The sequence below is a fragment of the Hippocampus zosterae genome, chromosome 12 (genome assembly GCF_025434085.1).
Source record: "Hippocampus zosterae strain Florida chromosome 12, ASM2543408v3, whole genome shotgun sequence".
NCBI lineage: Eukaryota > Metazoa > Chordata > Actinopteri > Syngnathiformes > Syngnathidae > Hippocampus > Hippocampus zosterae.
The window spans coordinates 10,601,522-10,618,149 of NC_067462.1; the positions used below are offsets into that span (position 1 = coordinate 10,601,522).

The following is a 16,628-nucleotide window of genomic DNA, read 5'->3' on the forward strand; positions in this document are numbered from 1 at the left end:
CATCAAACGTGTGCCACAAAAAAAAATTGAAATATGCTTACTGCTGGGTGGTACATGCTAATGCTTTCAATTTGTACGGTTGCGGTGGTGCCAACATGACTCATCTCAGTAACATGGACGAATACGATCAGTGTTTACGTATATTTAGCAACCCTATTAAAGTCAGTTGGTCATGATATAATCTATCATTTGAAGTCGAGATATTTGGTGGGGGTGTGAGAACAGACAAGAAAGCGTTTGGAGTGTTTCCATTAGCACAGCAGGCTCATGAGGATTTTATTGCAGTTTCCAGTGCAAAGAATATGATGTCATCATCATGTGTTGCGCCTCCAATACAAAACCCCAGTCCTGGTTTGACAGCTGAATTTGAAATTAACAAGCTGTGTTCCTAAGATAAACTCAATGGAATAAAATAAGACATCTGTATTCTTTTTCATTTTATTAATACATGGATGCTGTTAAAAACAGACTTGCTTTTTGCTCGACAGATTAAACGTGTAATTTCCCTTTTCTCATAAGGCACGGGTGGGAATCATTTTACCCATCACGTTTATTTTTTATTTCTTTGAAGTCATATGGGGGCCGTACAAAATGTATGACAATACACGATGCGAGAATGGTTATGATTAGAAATGTATTCTTGTTTCTTTTTCAAATTGCATGGCAGGTCAGATCAAATGCCCCAGTCGGCCATCTCTGGCTCTGAGTCCGTAGATTCCCCGCCACTGTCATAATAATAAAAGAAACTCTCAAAATCTCTATACAAGATAAATAACTTAAAATGAAAATCCATGAAAAGAAGATTGCTATGAGCTATTCTTTTGTGGAATAGCACAATTTTTTATCATCACAATAATGACAAAGATGCACTTTGCCTGTCAAATATATATTTTAAATGCCGTAAATGCTGCATTCATTCTGAGAAGATGCTGGCAAGCATTATCTCTCCAAATCAAACTGAGATGAGCGATCCCCGAGAAAAACAGTTTTCGATTATAAATGTGTCTCGCAATTGGAGCACACATTCATATTTGTTTAGAGCATTTAGAACTTTGGACAAGTCGAGCATCATGTTTGAGCATTAGCATTGTTAAATTTGTCAGTTACCGAGTTAGAAACTGTGCTAAATGTCGTTAATCCTGCAAGAGGCAAGATTCCAAATAGAAGCAGATTGATTCGTATGCGAATCACAGAGAAAAAACCACCGTGTTGCACATCATAAAATCAGAAATATTGTAACTTGAGCACCATTTTGAAACAAGTTTTAGTCATATCATTAAGACAAGGCACATATAGTAAATGGCTGGGTGTGTATTAACAAAAATCTTGAACAGACTAATACAAAAGACTGAAAGTGATTGTATAGAAATCTTCAAATTCAACAGTATCTCAACAAAGCTTTGCAGTTCCTTTGGGCATGAGGGACACATCGAATTAAGTCAGTAACAGAGGTGCCGTGTGCATGTTCTTTACCTCATTATATAACATGCAGGTATGTCGTCTTGGTGTCCACCCCTACAACATTTTTGGCTGTGCACCTGTAAAATCCTGTATCCCGACTCGACGGTTTCTGTATCACCAGAGAACCTCGAGGACTGAGATAATGGTTACCATAGATACGAGCCTGGCCCAGCACCCTCAGCTGTGTCATGTCTGGTGTTTCCCAGGTAACCATCGCCCGGGGAGTTGCTATGGTGAGGCAGGGTAGCTCCACTGCGACACCGGGACGTGTGTAGGTCACAGGTGAGGGTCCTGTCGTGATGCGAGGGGGGTAGGCTATGATGATGACGGGAATTGTGACAACTGAAACCGAAGAAGTATCGGGACTGGTAGACCTGCAGGTATAAGTGCCCCGGTCGAACACAGATGTCTGATGGATCACCAGGGTACCATCCTCTTGGACTAAGTACCGGCCAGACTCCCCACTGTCACCCCTGGACACGACCTTTCCGCTGGGAAAAGTCCAGGAAAGGGAGCCTAGGGTGTCTTTGGGTGCTTGAGAAGAAGAGCAGGGTAGGCGAAGCGTCTCTCCGTTTGTAATGCTCATCAGAGAAGCAGTTTGAGGTCTCAAAACTGGTGCAGAGATGGGAGAGGGTGAAGGAGGACCTACTGGATCAGCGGATTCAATCAAGGATGGCCCGAGTTGCGGTGGTTTTGGAGAGACAGGAATCGGCGGACGAGCCACCTCAGGCACTAGCCTCCCCGATTGAGAGGCTACTTTTGCGGCGCTTGAGCGAGATGACACAGACGAAAGTGGACGGGACACTTCCTGCGGCTCTGAGACCTCCAGCTCGACCTGAATCCTTGTGTCTCCTTTGTCGCCTCTCACAACGCACACAAAAGTACCACTGTCGCTCACCCGTGCACCCCGCAGCTCCAGGGAGCCGTTTCGGTGCACAATGAGCCGGCTGCCATAGTAAGGGGCCGGGAGTACACCATTACCAGGCAAATACCAGTTTAAGGGAGGGGCTCCATGAGACGGACACGGCAAAAGAATAGTTTGGCCTTTCATTATACGCTGCTTCCCAGTTGTTACCACACCCACTAGTTTGTTAGTGCTACCACTATTCCTGCTTTTGTCATTGGTCACTCCAGAGTCGCCTCTGACCCAACTTGCTTGACCATCGTTAGCCGTTTTCGCTGCGACTTCATTGCTTCTTGCCCTGGGATTGCTTGCATCACTTGCTTCTCTAACTGAGCTGTGACCGTTTATCGTGATACTATTCAAAGTTCCATGTGCGTTTCTATTCACGATTCCACTGTTACTTACTTTTGGGCCCATATTTCCACCCCTGTTCACACCGATGCTGACAACTTGACCAAGATGGGTTGTAATTCCACTCGTAGGCCTTTTGAATCCATTTTCACTGTCACTCCTGGGGGCTGGACCTAGACTATTAGTGGGTTTGTTCATTCCAATGATTGTCCGACCACTATAGCCATTGTTTCCATTAGGAACGTCCACTTCAAGGCCTACTACCATGCTTCGTTCCCCAGCTGAATTCCTTGCTCGGCATGTATAGTTTCCCGCGTCAATCTTCTGAGCATGACGCACATCCAGAGTTCCGGGAGAAGTCACTGCAACTCGGTCAGAGTAAACACCAGACCTGGGTGGGATGACACGATGTGCTGGGGAGAACCAGGTCACTGTTGGTTGGGGATCCCCAGTGGCCTGGCAACGAATGACCGCTGAAGATCCCTGACGTACTTTAATTACTTGGTAATTTTTGTCATCATTGAAGGTCGGTGGAGAAGTCATCATAACCTTGACATGAACCTGACGGGAAATATTTTGAAAGAACAAAGCTTTCATTAGAAATCTAAAAAAATACGACTGAAATTTTGGGAGGTTTCTTTGAATGTTTAAAAAAAAATCTTTCAACTTTACCTTCATGGTATCTTGACCTCCTTGATTCTCAGCATAACAGGTGTACTCGCCTTCTTCTCCCCTCCCCACAGCTGGAACAAGCAATGTTCCATTATTAAAAACGATAAGCCTGCGTCCCCGGCCTGCTCTTTCTTCCCCTTGCAACACACTGTTCACCATGGTTCCATCTGGTAGACTCCAGCTGACTGCAGGGTTTGGTAAGCCTGATGCTAAACAGTCCACCTGCAACGAGCAAAAAAAAAAGTAGTTTTTTTAAAGTGTACTAAAATGGAATCACTTCTTTGTAGAAGGTAATCAATTCCATCGACGTGGTCAATCATTTTTGAAACACTGTCACTTGCCCCACAGTCAATTCAACAATTCAATGCACATACAACATGTAAACAGATTTAATAATGAAGGGAAACAAATTGCTGCCCTAATGTGGTGTCGTCTCTCTTGCATGTCACCTGCTCTTTTCCAGTAAGCTGCTAAATACCTGTTAAATATTCATTCATTCACTGGTGAAACAGTGCGATTTACTGCATGGCTGGGAAACCCAGCAGTACCAAATGAAATGGTCAAAATGATTTTGTAGTAGAAAATAAACATTTCACAGAACAGTCACAGAACCAGCCTGGCAATCAACCCCCCCCCCACCCCCCCGACACACACACTTCTGACTTTGACCCCAAATATCTCGAGCATCTTAAATCTGATACAACTATAATTGAATAAAGTTCTTGTTTCGCTGTTCATGGAAGTTTGAGGATTGGTTTAAGATTATACTGATTAGATTACTGACCTCAGTCAGCTGGGACATTTTATGTCACAAAATCTAATCACTGGATTTCTTACTTTGACACTGACAAATAATCCCTCAAAACCTGTGGAAGGTAATTTGAGCGTAGATTTGTTCTTGTGTAGTCCGATACAGTCTGATTCAATGCTTAACATGATTAAACGTTAAGGTACCTTCAGTGCTTTTCCAAATGACACCATCCGATTCAAAGGTTGTTTGTGCTCAATCCTCGCAGGCTTGATAAGCACTGACAAACGCAGGAGGCGATAATCATCAGCGACTTTGTTGCGTGCAATGCAAAGGTAGTCTCCGACGTCCCGCTCTGTCACTGACAGGATGGACAGCGTGCCATTTTGGTGCACCGTCAGACGTCGGTCGAAACTTCAGTTTGAACAAATGTGAAAAACAAATTCAGTGGGCCACATAACAAAAGATGCAATACGATTACAATTATCATGTCATCCCCAGCCTCTGCCCTCATACCTGAAATTCATATCCACCAGTTTTCTACTCGGAGTCCTCCAAATGATAATAGGGGTTGGGTTACCCGTTACAGAGCAGTGGAGCTGGAGATTCTCTCCGTAGGAAACAGCAGTGACCGGGGGCGAGGTTGAGACAATTCGAGCTTTGCTGAATGGAGGGACAGGCAAAGAGTGTAAAATCACTGAGGCTTTGCCTTTGTCAGATGTGTGTGAGGTGAGCGTGGTGTTATGTGTGCCCGTGGATGGTTTTGTCAAGTTATTCAGCTGTGAGGGAGACATGATGACTGTTCTATTGATTTTAGAGGCCGAGTCAGCAAAAGTGGACTGATGAGGGTAAGATGGGGATTTGGGATCGACAGGGGTCAATCGGGCAGAGTCAAGTGGGTTTGACTGGAAGCCAGGATGGGATGAAGATTTGTTTTTCAGAACAGGGGTTGAAAGTGGCATATTTTTTGCATCCAGTATCACTTCTGCTTGTTGTGCCTCCTCTTTAATTTCCACTCTCACAGTCCTCTTATCAGTTCCAACGGCATTAAAAGAGGTGCACTCATAACTCCCAGCATCCTTAGGCCCGATCTTTCGAATATGTAGGGTCCCGTTTGGCAACACAAAAAGGTTGCCATGGAGAAACTGGGATGGACGAACTAGCGACCCGTCTGGCGTACGCCACCGCAAAGTTGGTGGTGGGGCCCCTCTGGCAGTGCAGTGAGCATAAAGAGGTCCTCCAGGAGCCAAAAGCAGGTTTTCCTCTCTTGGCTGCTGTATCACCGGGGGCAGCGAGGACATGTGTAAGCGCACCGAAGCACTGGCGGCACCGGCGGAGTTGGCGGCCACGCAGCGATATGCCCCGCGATCACTTGGTAATGTTGATGAAATATGGAGGGTTCCATTTTGGTACATGCTGATTCGATTGCCGGAATTAGCCATGGGGGTCAGGACAGAACGGTCTGGAAGAACCCAAGAGAGCAGAGGAGTGGGAACACCGCTGGCCTGACACTCCAGGTGGACTTCCCCACCCTGATGGATCGTGACTTCTCGATAGCTAGCTAGCTGCATTCGAGGTGGGCGTGTCCACACTTCCAGGGTGGTTAGCAGCCTTATCACATAAAAACAAACAAAAAAATCAGTGTGGAAAACATATTCACTGTCTTCATCAAATGCATGTTGCATTTACATTCATAATTTGAGTGGCTTCACCTGTCACGACCCAGGAAGCTGTGAGCGCTGCAAATGTATGTGCCTCGGTCTTGTAGCTGTACATTTAGGATAACGAGGGTGCCATTTGACAAAACCTCAAAACGTTGAGTTCTGGAATGAACAGACATCACCGCTCCTGAGACACAGACACGCAGACAAAGCATCAGAAATGAGCAACAGTTGGCAGAAAAAACGAGCATCAGCCAATTGGGCAACGATATTGCAATGAAAACTGTGCATGTCTGACACCATTTTTTTAAGCAATGGACATATCAAATGAGTGTCACTCGGTAGCAGACAAAACTAAAAGGTAATTGTGGACTGTATTTCTGAATTATATGTTTTTCTGTTCCATGGAGGTTGAAAAAAACCACAGCATCATTTGCACAGCTGTCATTCGGGATTCCAGCACAAATGATACACTCAGAATCTCTGTACTCATGTGTTATGTCCTAAATGTTGTTTTTGTTATAGTTGCTTGTTACTGTAATAATCGTTTGGCTCAAACTACCAGAGACAAATTCTTTCTATGTGTGCATACCTGGCCAATAAAGATGATTCTGATAACGCTGTACTATATTCGGTCTTCCTATTAAACCGTTTCACTTTTTTCATAAAGGCGGCCAAGAAGAGAGCATTAAAAATCAGATAGTGGTTGCATAAGAACTTTGCAGTTGTCCTATTCATGTATGTCATGGGCACAAGATCAACTGTTGTCAATTTGCCAGTTGGTTGCAGCATGTTAATTAAACGTGTGACTGCAGAAAGTCTTGATTATTATTTTTTTCCTGTTGCAGTGACAAAACCTGCCGCTGTGTACATGACCTTTAAATTACTTTTTGTTTCCGGGAATGGAAAGCATACAGTAGGTTTGTCTGTTCCGAGGAGGTCCACACTGTATTTGCTGAGGTTATAAATTAGATCCAACAAGTCTGCAGAGACATGTTCGACATGAATGTAATATGAAGATAAGACTAGCCTCATTTCCATACAAATTCATTGTGTTTTGTCGATATCTGTATGCTCCGCGAAACGTGTGCATATCTGCTACACTGCATGTACCTGTGGCGACCTTGGTCCATGTGATGGAGGGCTTCGGCTCTCCTTGAGCCTCACAAGTCAGCCTGGCCACGTTTCCTGCTGGGAATGACACCGTTCTGAAATGTGGGTCTGCAATCCTTGGTCTGGATCTTAATGCTGGAGACTGCAGGGATTGTTTTATCAAATAAAAGAGTGGGAAAAAAATAAGCGTTAGCAGTGCCTCGGGCATCTGAAGGCAAAACCGACTCCTACATAAAAACAAACAAAGAAGATAGATTACAAAGATCTGTCAAAATGACGAACACTAATGCAAGTTTAGTAAACTTCAGGAAAATCTAGATATTTCACCAACAGTTATTTCAGATTGATAGTTCATCAGCGATGGGCTCATCGCATTGGATTGATTGCACAGCTTTGTAAATGAATTAATGTCTGATTGCTATAAATCCAGCGGGATTAGACGCCCAAACACATAATACTGTTGTAATAGAGCATGTGTTTTTCATCTCTGCTTTTGAAATGACTGGCGGAGCTCAGAAAAATCCATAAAATTGGAGAAATGCCATAAACATCCCTTAGGTTTAACAACGGGCCATGTGATCACAGATTAGACTATTTCCAGCTCTCTTTTGCTAAGCTTTTTTTGCTCCGGGGCTTGCACATTTAGGTGAGCGTGAATGCAAATAACAGCTTTATGGGAATGCACCAACACTTGAAATTACATTTTAAAAATACCCTGGGATATCAAACTCGTTAAATGACTGAAAGTGAAGCCCTAAAAAAGTTTGGGAATACATTAACACTCAAGTAAGTAAGTAAATTATGGAGTGATCTAAGATTTGTTCTTTGTCTACTTGTCAGGCATGTCGTCTTAAAAATGCGTTTGGGTTAAAGACTTTTTGTCATCTATTAATACTCACCCTTGGGGTGGCAGGAAGTGGAGATGGAGACCACTGTGGCTTGCTGCTGTGTGAATCAGGAATGAAATTAGCTCCAGGGTTTCTCCAGTCAGTTGGGGGTTGACTCTGGTGTGGCGCACCAGACACAGGCCTCCCTTTAGGGCTGACCTGGCCCATGTTTGGCCTTTCTCCGGGTGACGCAGCAGTGCTTGATGCTGCTGCTGTTGTTGTTATGGTAGTAGATGTAGAAGATGTGTGCGGTGTAGTGTCAGTCTTGGTAATTTTGGCTGGAGTGGCACTTTTTGTGTATGTAGTCGTGTGAGATTCTAAAGTAGAAAGTGCAGGCATAGTAGTTGAGGGAATATCTTTGGATCCATCTGCATTGTCCGTCCTAAAGAAACTAGTAGTACTCTCAGTAATTTGATACATGGGGGCATTTGTGGGAGGTAAAGTCAATGGAATTGGGTTTGCAGTCAAAGGCCTGAATGTAGTTGATGTAAGTGTGTCGTCAAAAGCTGCAACAGATATGTCACCAGTAGAGGCAGTGACAGGATGATTTGGAAGACTGATTGAAGGGGTTGTTGTCAAGGAAACAGTGGAGAGGGTGGCCAGGAGAGGGGTAGAGAATTGAGATTCATTCACGTCCACCAAATTATTTTCCAGCCCTTCACCCTTTTCGCCTGAGGGCCCATCATCATTAGGGCTCAAGGTTTTTTGTGTGTTTGTGTTGCCCTCATAGGAATCTGTGGTGGCTGGCGTTTGTGATTTAAAGACAGTCGATTTGGCACTGTCTGGTTTGTTGCCTGCATGAGTCATCACATCTGTATTTGTCTCCATGTCGTAAGGGGCTAATAAAGTGGGGGAGGAAGAAGTTAGTTCAGGGAGGTCAGATGTTGAAATGGAGATATCGAAAGTGGTCGGAACAGAAGGAGATGGAAGATTTCCAATCTCGACATTTGATGTTGAAAAAAGTGTTTTGATATTTCCAATATTTTCATGTATTGTTGATGGAGATGTGGTTGTTGTCACCATTTGAGTGATTCCGGTGTCAAGCGTCACGGTTTTTGGCAGGTTGACAGGATCAGCTAGAGGCCGGCGTGGTGTCAAAGGGCGCCCCCTTGTCCTGCTGTTGACTCGTCTCCGCTGTCCAATCCTTCTGCGTGAGTTCAAAGAGCTTTGTGGCCGTGTATGTGGGACTAAATTGGGGATTCGTCCTTTCTGTGGTTTTGAAGGTCTAACTCTTGAAAAGGTGGGCTTTGCTTCCTGCTCCTCTGTACTAGCTGCATTTGGGCCAATTTCATTAGTTCTGAATGTTGGCTTTGAGCTGGCGAGTTCTGTCTGTGTTGTTGTTTGGGTTGGTGTCACATTCTCAGTCTCGCTCTCATGTGTCTGTGTTTCTGAGGACTCTTCACTTTCAGTCCCTGTTTTTGACTCAGTTTTTCCTTGCATTGTGACTGCTATTGTGTGAGTGGGGTAAATAGGCTGTAGACTTTCTTCTCGCAGAACAGCATCATCAACGGATGAGCCCTCCATTTCTGATCCATTCGCTCCTTCGGCGCCTGTGTTCCCACCAACCCCATATCTTTCTCTGTCGTCATCTCTTCTCTGTGAATTTTCTGTTATGATGTCCTCGCTATTATTTGTGGCTGTCGTCTTTTGGCGTATCTTTGCCAGTAGGTCAGCCCATTTCAGTGGGTCAATTTTTTGTTTGTTTATGGAGTAACGATTTCTTCTCTGCTCAGATGATAGAGGCCTTTCTCCTCTCCTCAAAGGACCTTCTCTCAAAGGCCCCCGTCGTAGGGGTTTTCTGGCTTGATTTTTTCTGTTTGGAGAATGCTGAAGATGAATATGATCTTTTCTGTGGACTGTATTGGTTCTCTCTTCTTCTACTTCATCACCCGATCCTTCTTCTAGTTGACGTAGTAACGGTGCTCGTATCTTTGTTGATCGCCCAGAGGCTGATTGTGGCCCCCCTTGAGCGTCTCCAAATGATGGTGTCTTCCTGCGGTTTATTTCGAGGTTCATGGACACCGAGGCACTACCATACTGATTGACGGCGACACATCGATAATGACCAGCATCTCTCAGTGAGGGGTTAGGAAGAAAGAGACTCCCATTTGATTGCATAATAAATCCACCTAATACAACTGATCCCTTCCTAGCTATATTCCCATCTGGTAACACCCAAAATGTGTGTGGTTCTGGTGAACCAGAAGCCTTGCAGGACAGGCCGACAGGCTGTCCTATACCCCCTGTGACAGAAGGTGCGACTTGCTCACCTGTTGGTGGGGCAGAGGACCCCTCTACTGCCAGACGCAGTGCTAGGACATCTGAATCCGTGTTAATTTGCGCTACACAGTAGTAAAGCCCTGCATTTGAGAGCTCAACATTCTGTAACAGTAGCCCAGAGTCCGAGACCTGAATTCTACCATCTTGACTACTGGATGGGGAGTTAAGTTTGGATCCATCTGGCAGAATCCACTGCACTTTGGGATGACTAGAACTTCGAAGAGGGCAGGAGAGCTCCAGCCTAGTGCCTGTGGTTGCTGTTATTGTTGTGGTGGTGTGGTTAGTTAAAATGAGTACCCATGGGTGAGAAACAGTGGTAGATGTTGCAGGCTCTGTCGTGCGGTCAGGATGAGCAGAAACTCTTGTTGAATATATGAGGCTGACTGTGTCTCTGCTGGACTGTGCTCTGTTCAGTTGAATACCAATAGCTGGCTGCATTAACCAATGTGGTCCTGTTGCAATAGAGGCTTTGACTCCCGTATTATAATAGCCCTCTGTCTCTGCTGTCTGCCTGTAGCGGTAGGCCAGCTTTGGATGTTTATTCAGCATGAGTTCCCTCTCAAGGTGCACTGCAGTTTCACTATAGTAAGCCAGAATCCTCCACAGACTGTCATAGCTCTCTCTCTCTACGGGGCATTCTAGAGAGAATGACAGAGCCATGGCAATAGGTGAAGAGGAGGGAAGGGAGAGATCTGGAGCAGGAGATGCATCCTGAGAGTCCGCGGAATGAGTGACGTTGCAGCGCAGTTCAACGCTGTTCCCCTGTTGATCCGACAGGCCGAGTGAAGCGGCGCCTAAAGGCTCTCTGAAAGATTCACTTGATTGGATTTCACCAAGTTCCCTCGCGGAAGACGTCTCCTCTCCCCGCAGGGTAATGACAGGGGAGCTGCAGGTCAGATCATTCTGATCAAGCAAGCCTTGCCCTTGAAGAGCACTTGGTGAATCACATGTTGGACACTGAAGACCCTCGGAACATTTCATTAAATCTGGTTGAAAAAATAGACAAAGAATGATGAGAGAAACTGATCCCATATCCCATATATGAAAATGTGCACGTCAAAGCTGTCTATGTGCATTGCTAATGCCAAATTTAGCATGCACGTTCCTCTGTACTATTAATTACCCTTCATATCACTTTCTAATTAGATACGGTTACTTAATCTTCTTATAAATCGTAAATATGCAAAACCTAATTATTCCATGGCAAGCATTAGCCATTGTTTCAACTGCCTGCACACAATGCTGCCAATATGTATTAGTCATGGGAGGTTAAGTCTGGCATGTCAATGAGAGGCATTTGAAATTCCAGTCTTATTAAGTGTCTGTGAAAATTCATAAATAGAGAGAGAGATTCTGTGTATGAGAGGTAAAGGGAGGCATGTGATTTAAAGCAGGTGGGAAGGGAAAATGTCAAAGATACACAAAAACACAACCAGATGTATTTAAATGTAAATGTAACCCAATTATCAACCAGCTAGCCTCATTTAACATTTTAAAGAGTTGCAAGACACATTACAGTCTCATCAGTCAGTCCGAAATGGTGTCATTGATAAATGTTTCATTTATTATGCTAAGTCTTACCTTCTTTCTTTACCCTCTCCATTTGTTGAATGAATATGAGAGGACAAAATAAAAGAGACGAACCTGGGTGAACTAAACGCCAAGCGGGGAACCAACTCATCCTGCAGTCACAGCTCCAGGGATTACCCTGAAGCGCCAGTGTTTCCAGCATCGGTGCGGTCTGCACGGTGGCCCTGGTCAGGGTGCTAAAACTGTTGTTGGACAGATCAAGGTGTCTACAGAAAGGAAAGGAAAAGGCTGTCAGCAAAGAAAATGAAATACATTCATGCTGTTTCTGAAAATCCTGTACTTATTGGATAGACCAAGATCACCAATTTTCACTCAATGAAATCCTTCCTTCCTCCCTTTAATGTTGGCTGAAATTAGGTCTACTGAAGTGTGATCGTTTCCGGGATATGCTGATGTCACTTTGGCGGTATTCATTTGAACATTGAAGGTACGGCTATATATCATGTTTGAATTACAGTCCTCGCGACTCGACCTACCGGAGTGTTGAAAAGTAGTATGTGTTCAGTAGGGAAAGTGTGCAGAGAGCGTGGGGATGCAGTTGATGCAGCTTGTTTCCTTGTAGACGGAGCAGACGGAGGCTTGGCAGCTGGAGCAAGGCCCTCGGGTGGATGTATTGGAGGTGGTTGTGATCCAAGTACAGACGCAGTAGCGAGGTCAGGCCAGAGAAAGTCTGGGATGAAGGGATCTCCGTCAGCTTGTTGTAGCTCAGCTTCAGTATCTGTAATGGCGGAGATGAAAAATTGAATGCTACATAATCAAAACGGCTGAAGTTAAAAGTAAATGTGATGATGAGAACATACTGTAAGACATGCTTGGCAAATATTGGAGTTAGCTGAATTGTAGGTGTTACTTTTGGAAGTATATTTCTAAGCATTTGAATGATGGAACTTTTTACATTTAAAGTACCGGTATGCCTTCTGGTATTCTCTGCTGACTCGTGCTCTTCCAGTCATAGAAGAGTCGACAATATTTCAAGAGGGCGCATAATGATGAAAACCATGTTGTGGGATTTTCGTAAGGCTTATGATAAATCGGCTCTCTAGGGAGGCTACTTCCACAAGTGCGAAGGATCCGGCTGCTGACAATTCAGGCACACGGAAATATGGATCCTATTATCACAGTATGGCAAATTCAGTACATACCCTCATTTAGCTGAGAGATGAAAGAAACCGCGGCTTGGTGAATAACGTCATGGCACTCGGGTTCCTGTTAAAATTTCCACTGACTGGTGTGTCACTGTGAGGTTAACAAACAGTCTCATGGAATGGCTGCCGTTGATTTCTGCATACAGGTAGTTAATGTGTTGTAAACTCACGAAATAACTAAAACCGAAAAAAAATTGTTAATGAAATAAAATTTAAAAAAACTATAATTACAGCAAAAATTTGGTTTGTTTTGGATTCTGTCCATTAATCATATTGCTCGTCTATCTGAGCAGTTGACTTCCTGGCTCACGGGGAATGACAAACAGATGTGGTGCCGTCATCATTCTGGGGGGGGTGGTCTGGTCCATTGCTACCTCAAACATGACTCAAATGGTAAAAAAATGTAAATAAATGACTGTTATATGCACCTTGTATTCAGATCCGCATTCAAATTAAATTGGTTCTTCCAGTGGAGAAACATGAGTTGTCAGCACCTGGAGTGAGTTAGGATTTACACTGCGGTTGTTGCAGTGTGTGGAAACAGGCCAAACAAGTAACTTGTTTGACAATTTGTTATTTCTGTTTGGTAGATCACACAACACCTTTACATGCACGCAATTTGGAAATGTCAGTCAGTAACGGAAAAAATAACAGACCGCAGCAACTGCCGTGACTGACAGGGACTCTTGATGAGGTCGGCGGTGAGGCAAATGACATTGTGTAATGCCAAAATTAAGATTAGAAATCTTACGACTACTATTCTCTTTTTTTTAACTCCTCAAACGACAAGAATCACTCACAGTTAATGGTCATATATACACGTTTCGCAATTAAGTGCCTTTCTTTATTTTCAACCTCATTCCAAGATTGGTAATTGGCGAAGCGAGATTCACATTTTCCCAACCCGGTATACCTGCAGTGATTTCAGGTCTTGAAACAGTGCATCCGGCAGGTGGTGGATGTCATTGCTGTGCAGCATCAAAAGCTCTAACCTCTGTAGCCCAGCCAGCGAACTGTCATGGATCCTGCTGATGCTGTTGAACCTTTATGGGGGTGGGTGGAGTGGGGAGGGATTCTTGTCAATTCATTTTATTTCATCCATTGGAGTATAATTCACTTTGAAGTAGAACCTCAAGAATCAAACACAATCTGTTCCGTGACATTGTTTGACGTCCATTTTTTTTTCTCATTTCAAATCAAATAGGAACTAAGGCAAAGTGAATTCATTCATTCCATCCCCAAGCTCACCATCAAATGTTTTTGTAATATTGTAGCATTCCTAACTGGCATGTATGTTTAAAAACAAGTTTTCCATTGTATGTATGAAATTAGTGAAGACCTGTGCGAATACATATGTACTGTCTTGCTCATATTGTCCTAAGTACGCCCCCTCCTCCCCCACCCACCCCCAGAACGTTCCAGTTGTGATACTATGGTTATCCCAATTTTGCTCATTGCTATCATTCATACCTTTCTCTGATGGTATCACAAAGGAAAAAAAAATTGCAAGCAGTGATTAACAGGATCTCACGCCCATGTTTTCATGACGAATCCTCAAAATGGTCATCGGACTTAGCCTACCTTAGATGTTGTAGGCAAAACAAGCTATGAAATACAGTGTTGCCTATCTGTCTTGCTCAGTGGTTGTCAAATGTTTGACACAAAATAGCTCCTCAAAACAGACTTTGCTCACCAAGTCATACCATCATGACCAACATTTAATTACAGTAGCAGAGGAGGCTGATGTGTTCAGAAAAAAAAACATGGCAAAGTGGTAATTCTTTATAAATATACTGTATGTAGGCCTAATATTATTGAAAGTTGCTGTAAAATGACGTGTAGTTAACACTAACATAGTTTATACTGAAATTGCTTAACCATAGAAACGTAACATGAATCTTTGGTTGATGGGGCGGGGGGGGGGGGGGGGGGTTGTAATGTACCTTCCCCATCAAAGTCATTCGTCTATAGAGGGCTTGATGTATACTCCAGATCGTAAACTAAACACCAAGGGGAGTTGGGTGGATCATACGGACATTCCGACCGGGACGTATATGCTCCTCTGCAGTTGGCTTGACATCTACTGTCAAACTCCACATGTGTGTTTGTGCTGTCAACAAAAGCGCCATCTGACAATTAGCTTGTGTACATGTGAAGGGTGCAAACGTTTTGCCCAGAGGTCGTTACCCCAAGTTGATGCGGCGCGTGTGCGCAGGCAATCTGGCTGGTACGGTGAGCAGGGAGCGGAAAGTACAGTGGACTTCATTGGCCTGGTAGCAGTTGCAGCTTCGAGGGCAAGCCTGGCCACGGGCAACCTCCAGGGCCCACAGTGCCAGCAGCACACCCACACTTGGATACATCTTAGTCTTCAACGTTAGCGCTGGGTGGCAGACTGATAGGGGGTGGTAGGGTGGGGGGGAGGGGGCAACAACAACATAATTTGGTGAGGTAGTTGTTGATTTGTAGAGTTGAATTAACAGTTTTAATCGGAATTGAGCTTTTGACACGACGCAAAACATGCCCTCTTTTGCTTGGTCATAGCCAATTGTTATTATTATTATTAATATTGCACCTGTCATAAACTACAGACAACGTCCTGTGTGCTTGACTAATTTGTTGTATATTCTCACAGTACAGGAACATTGTAATGCGATCATACACAGTTTTTTTCCCAATATTCTGCCTTTACAAAGATAACGATGCTAACATTTCACTGTGAAAAGTGTATAAATGTAACAGTAGTGTACAGTCTGTTTCTTATTGTAGTTGTAGGTTGCAATAGTGTGCGATGGCAGTGCATCACCCTTGCGTCAAAATATTAGAAATACTTCCCACTCTTATCCAATTGAAAACTGGTGGTGGGAAAAGTGAGGCCCACTCTGTTCTTTTAACCTGGCCAGTTGAGTATTGTGCCTTCTGTAATATTTCTTTCGTTAAATGAGCACCCCCACCTCAACTTTATTTATGAAAATATATTTATTTATGCTTATGTATTTGTTTTTCATTTCACTCATTACACAAATTGTTGAATTAACCCATCTGTCTTCTTTAACTTTAAAACAACCACCACGATATACAAAGCGCTGTACATGGAGCAAATTTCATACATACAACAATAAATTAATACATACATACATTCATTCATTACTCCCACCCGCCTTAATATTATGGCCAGTTTATTTAAAAAAATGTGGCACTCTCGCACAAAAGTTTGTCCATCCCTGCAGAATTCGTTTCCATTCAATTGGCTACAGTTTACAAGTTTTGCACTTCACGCTGAAGTCTTGCAATATGTGCGCCAAGAGTAAAAGCTTACCTTACAGTACTTTCGTCGGATGGAGTAGTGACGTGTCCAGCACAAAAGAATTCATTTCCCCGATGAAATGCGTATTTTGTAATCCAACAACCTGCGTGGTCCCCGATTTTTTTTCTTTTTTTGGAACGTGATTACGTGCTTTGGTCCTCCATGTACGCCGTGAATTGAAAGTCCAACCAAAGTTTTTCGCTGTCATAAAAGGGCAAGAAAAACACAATAAAATGTCTAAATTAGGAACATCCGCAACCGCTTCTAAGTAGCATCCAGCCGGCTTCCGTGTGCGTGCGCGTGTCCCGGGATAAACTGAAAACCACTGAATGCGTGTGCGTGCGTGCGTGCGCAGCAGTGTGAATGACAGTGCGTGTGCATGCGTGTATATTGGAGTGCAAGAGAGGAGAACGGGCTAAAGTAAACTTGCAGAGAGGCTCTCAATGGCAAAGGAGGGGCTTGCCTGCACTTCTTTACTGTATCACGTCAATGGGAGTCCCTCTCCTTTGTTG

The 16,628-nt window shown here is 43.9% G+C and overlaps 2 protein-coding genes across 2 annotated transcripts in view; both read right to left on the reverse strand.

Annotated features, from left to right (window-relative positions):
• Positions 1-16,628, reverse strand: part of LOC127611119 (neuroligin-4, X-linked-like) — a 273,291-nt gene that overhangs the window by 160,201 nt on the left and 96,462 nt on the right. The gene's annotated exons all lie outside the window — the stretch shown is intronic.
• LOC127611107 (matrix-remodeling-associated protein 5-like) lies at positions 425-16,585 on the reverse strand. Its single transcript, XM_052081421.1, has 12 exons — positions 16,129-16,585; positions 15,000-15,204; positions 13,726-13,855; positions 12,144-12,385; positions 11,722-11,873; positions 7,810-11,063; positions 6,911-7,052; positions 5,849-5,984; positions 4,653-5,747; positions 4,343-4,550; positions 3,389-3,610; positions 425-3,277 (listed from the first exon to the last, which is right to left on the reverse strand). Exons 2-12 carry the CDS (start codon positions 15,170-15,172, stop codon positions 1,478-1,480), a joined length of 7,554 nt encoding a protein of 2,517 aa, XP_051937381.1. The 5' UTR covers positions 15,173-15,204; positions 16,129-16,585; the 3' UTR covers positions 425-1,477.

Excerpts from the sequence above, each read along its gene's own strand:
- LOC127611107 (XM_052081421.1), bottom strand. The coding sequence starts at position 15,172 with ATGTATCCAAGTGTGGGTGTGCTGCTGGCACTGTGGGCCCTGGAGGTT. Across the intron at positions 7,053-7,809 it reads CACTTCCTGCCACCCCAAGG|TCTCCAGCATTAAGATCCAG; the intron begins GTGAGTATTAAT and ends CAATCCCTGCAG. Across the intron at positions 3,278-3,388 it reads GAGGTCAAGATACCATGAAG|GTTCATGTCAAGGTTATGAT; the intron begins GTAAAGTTGAAA and ends ATTTCCCGTCAG.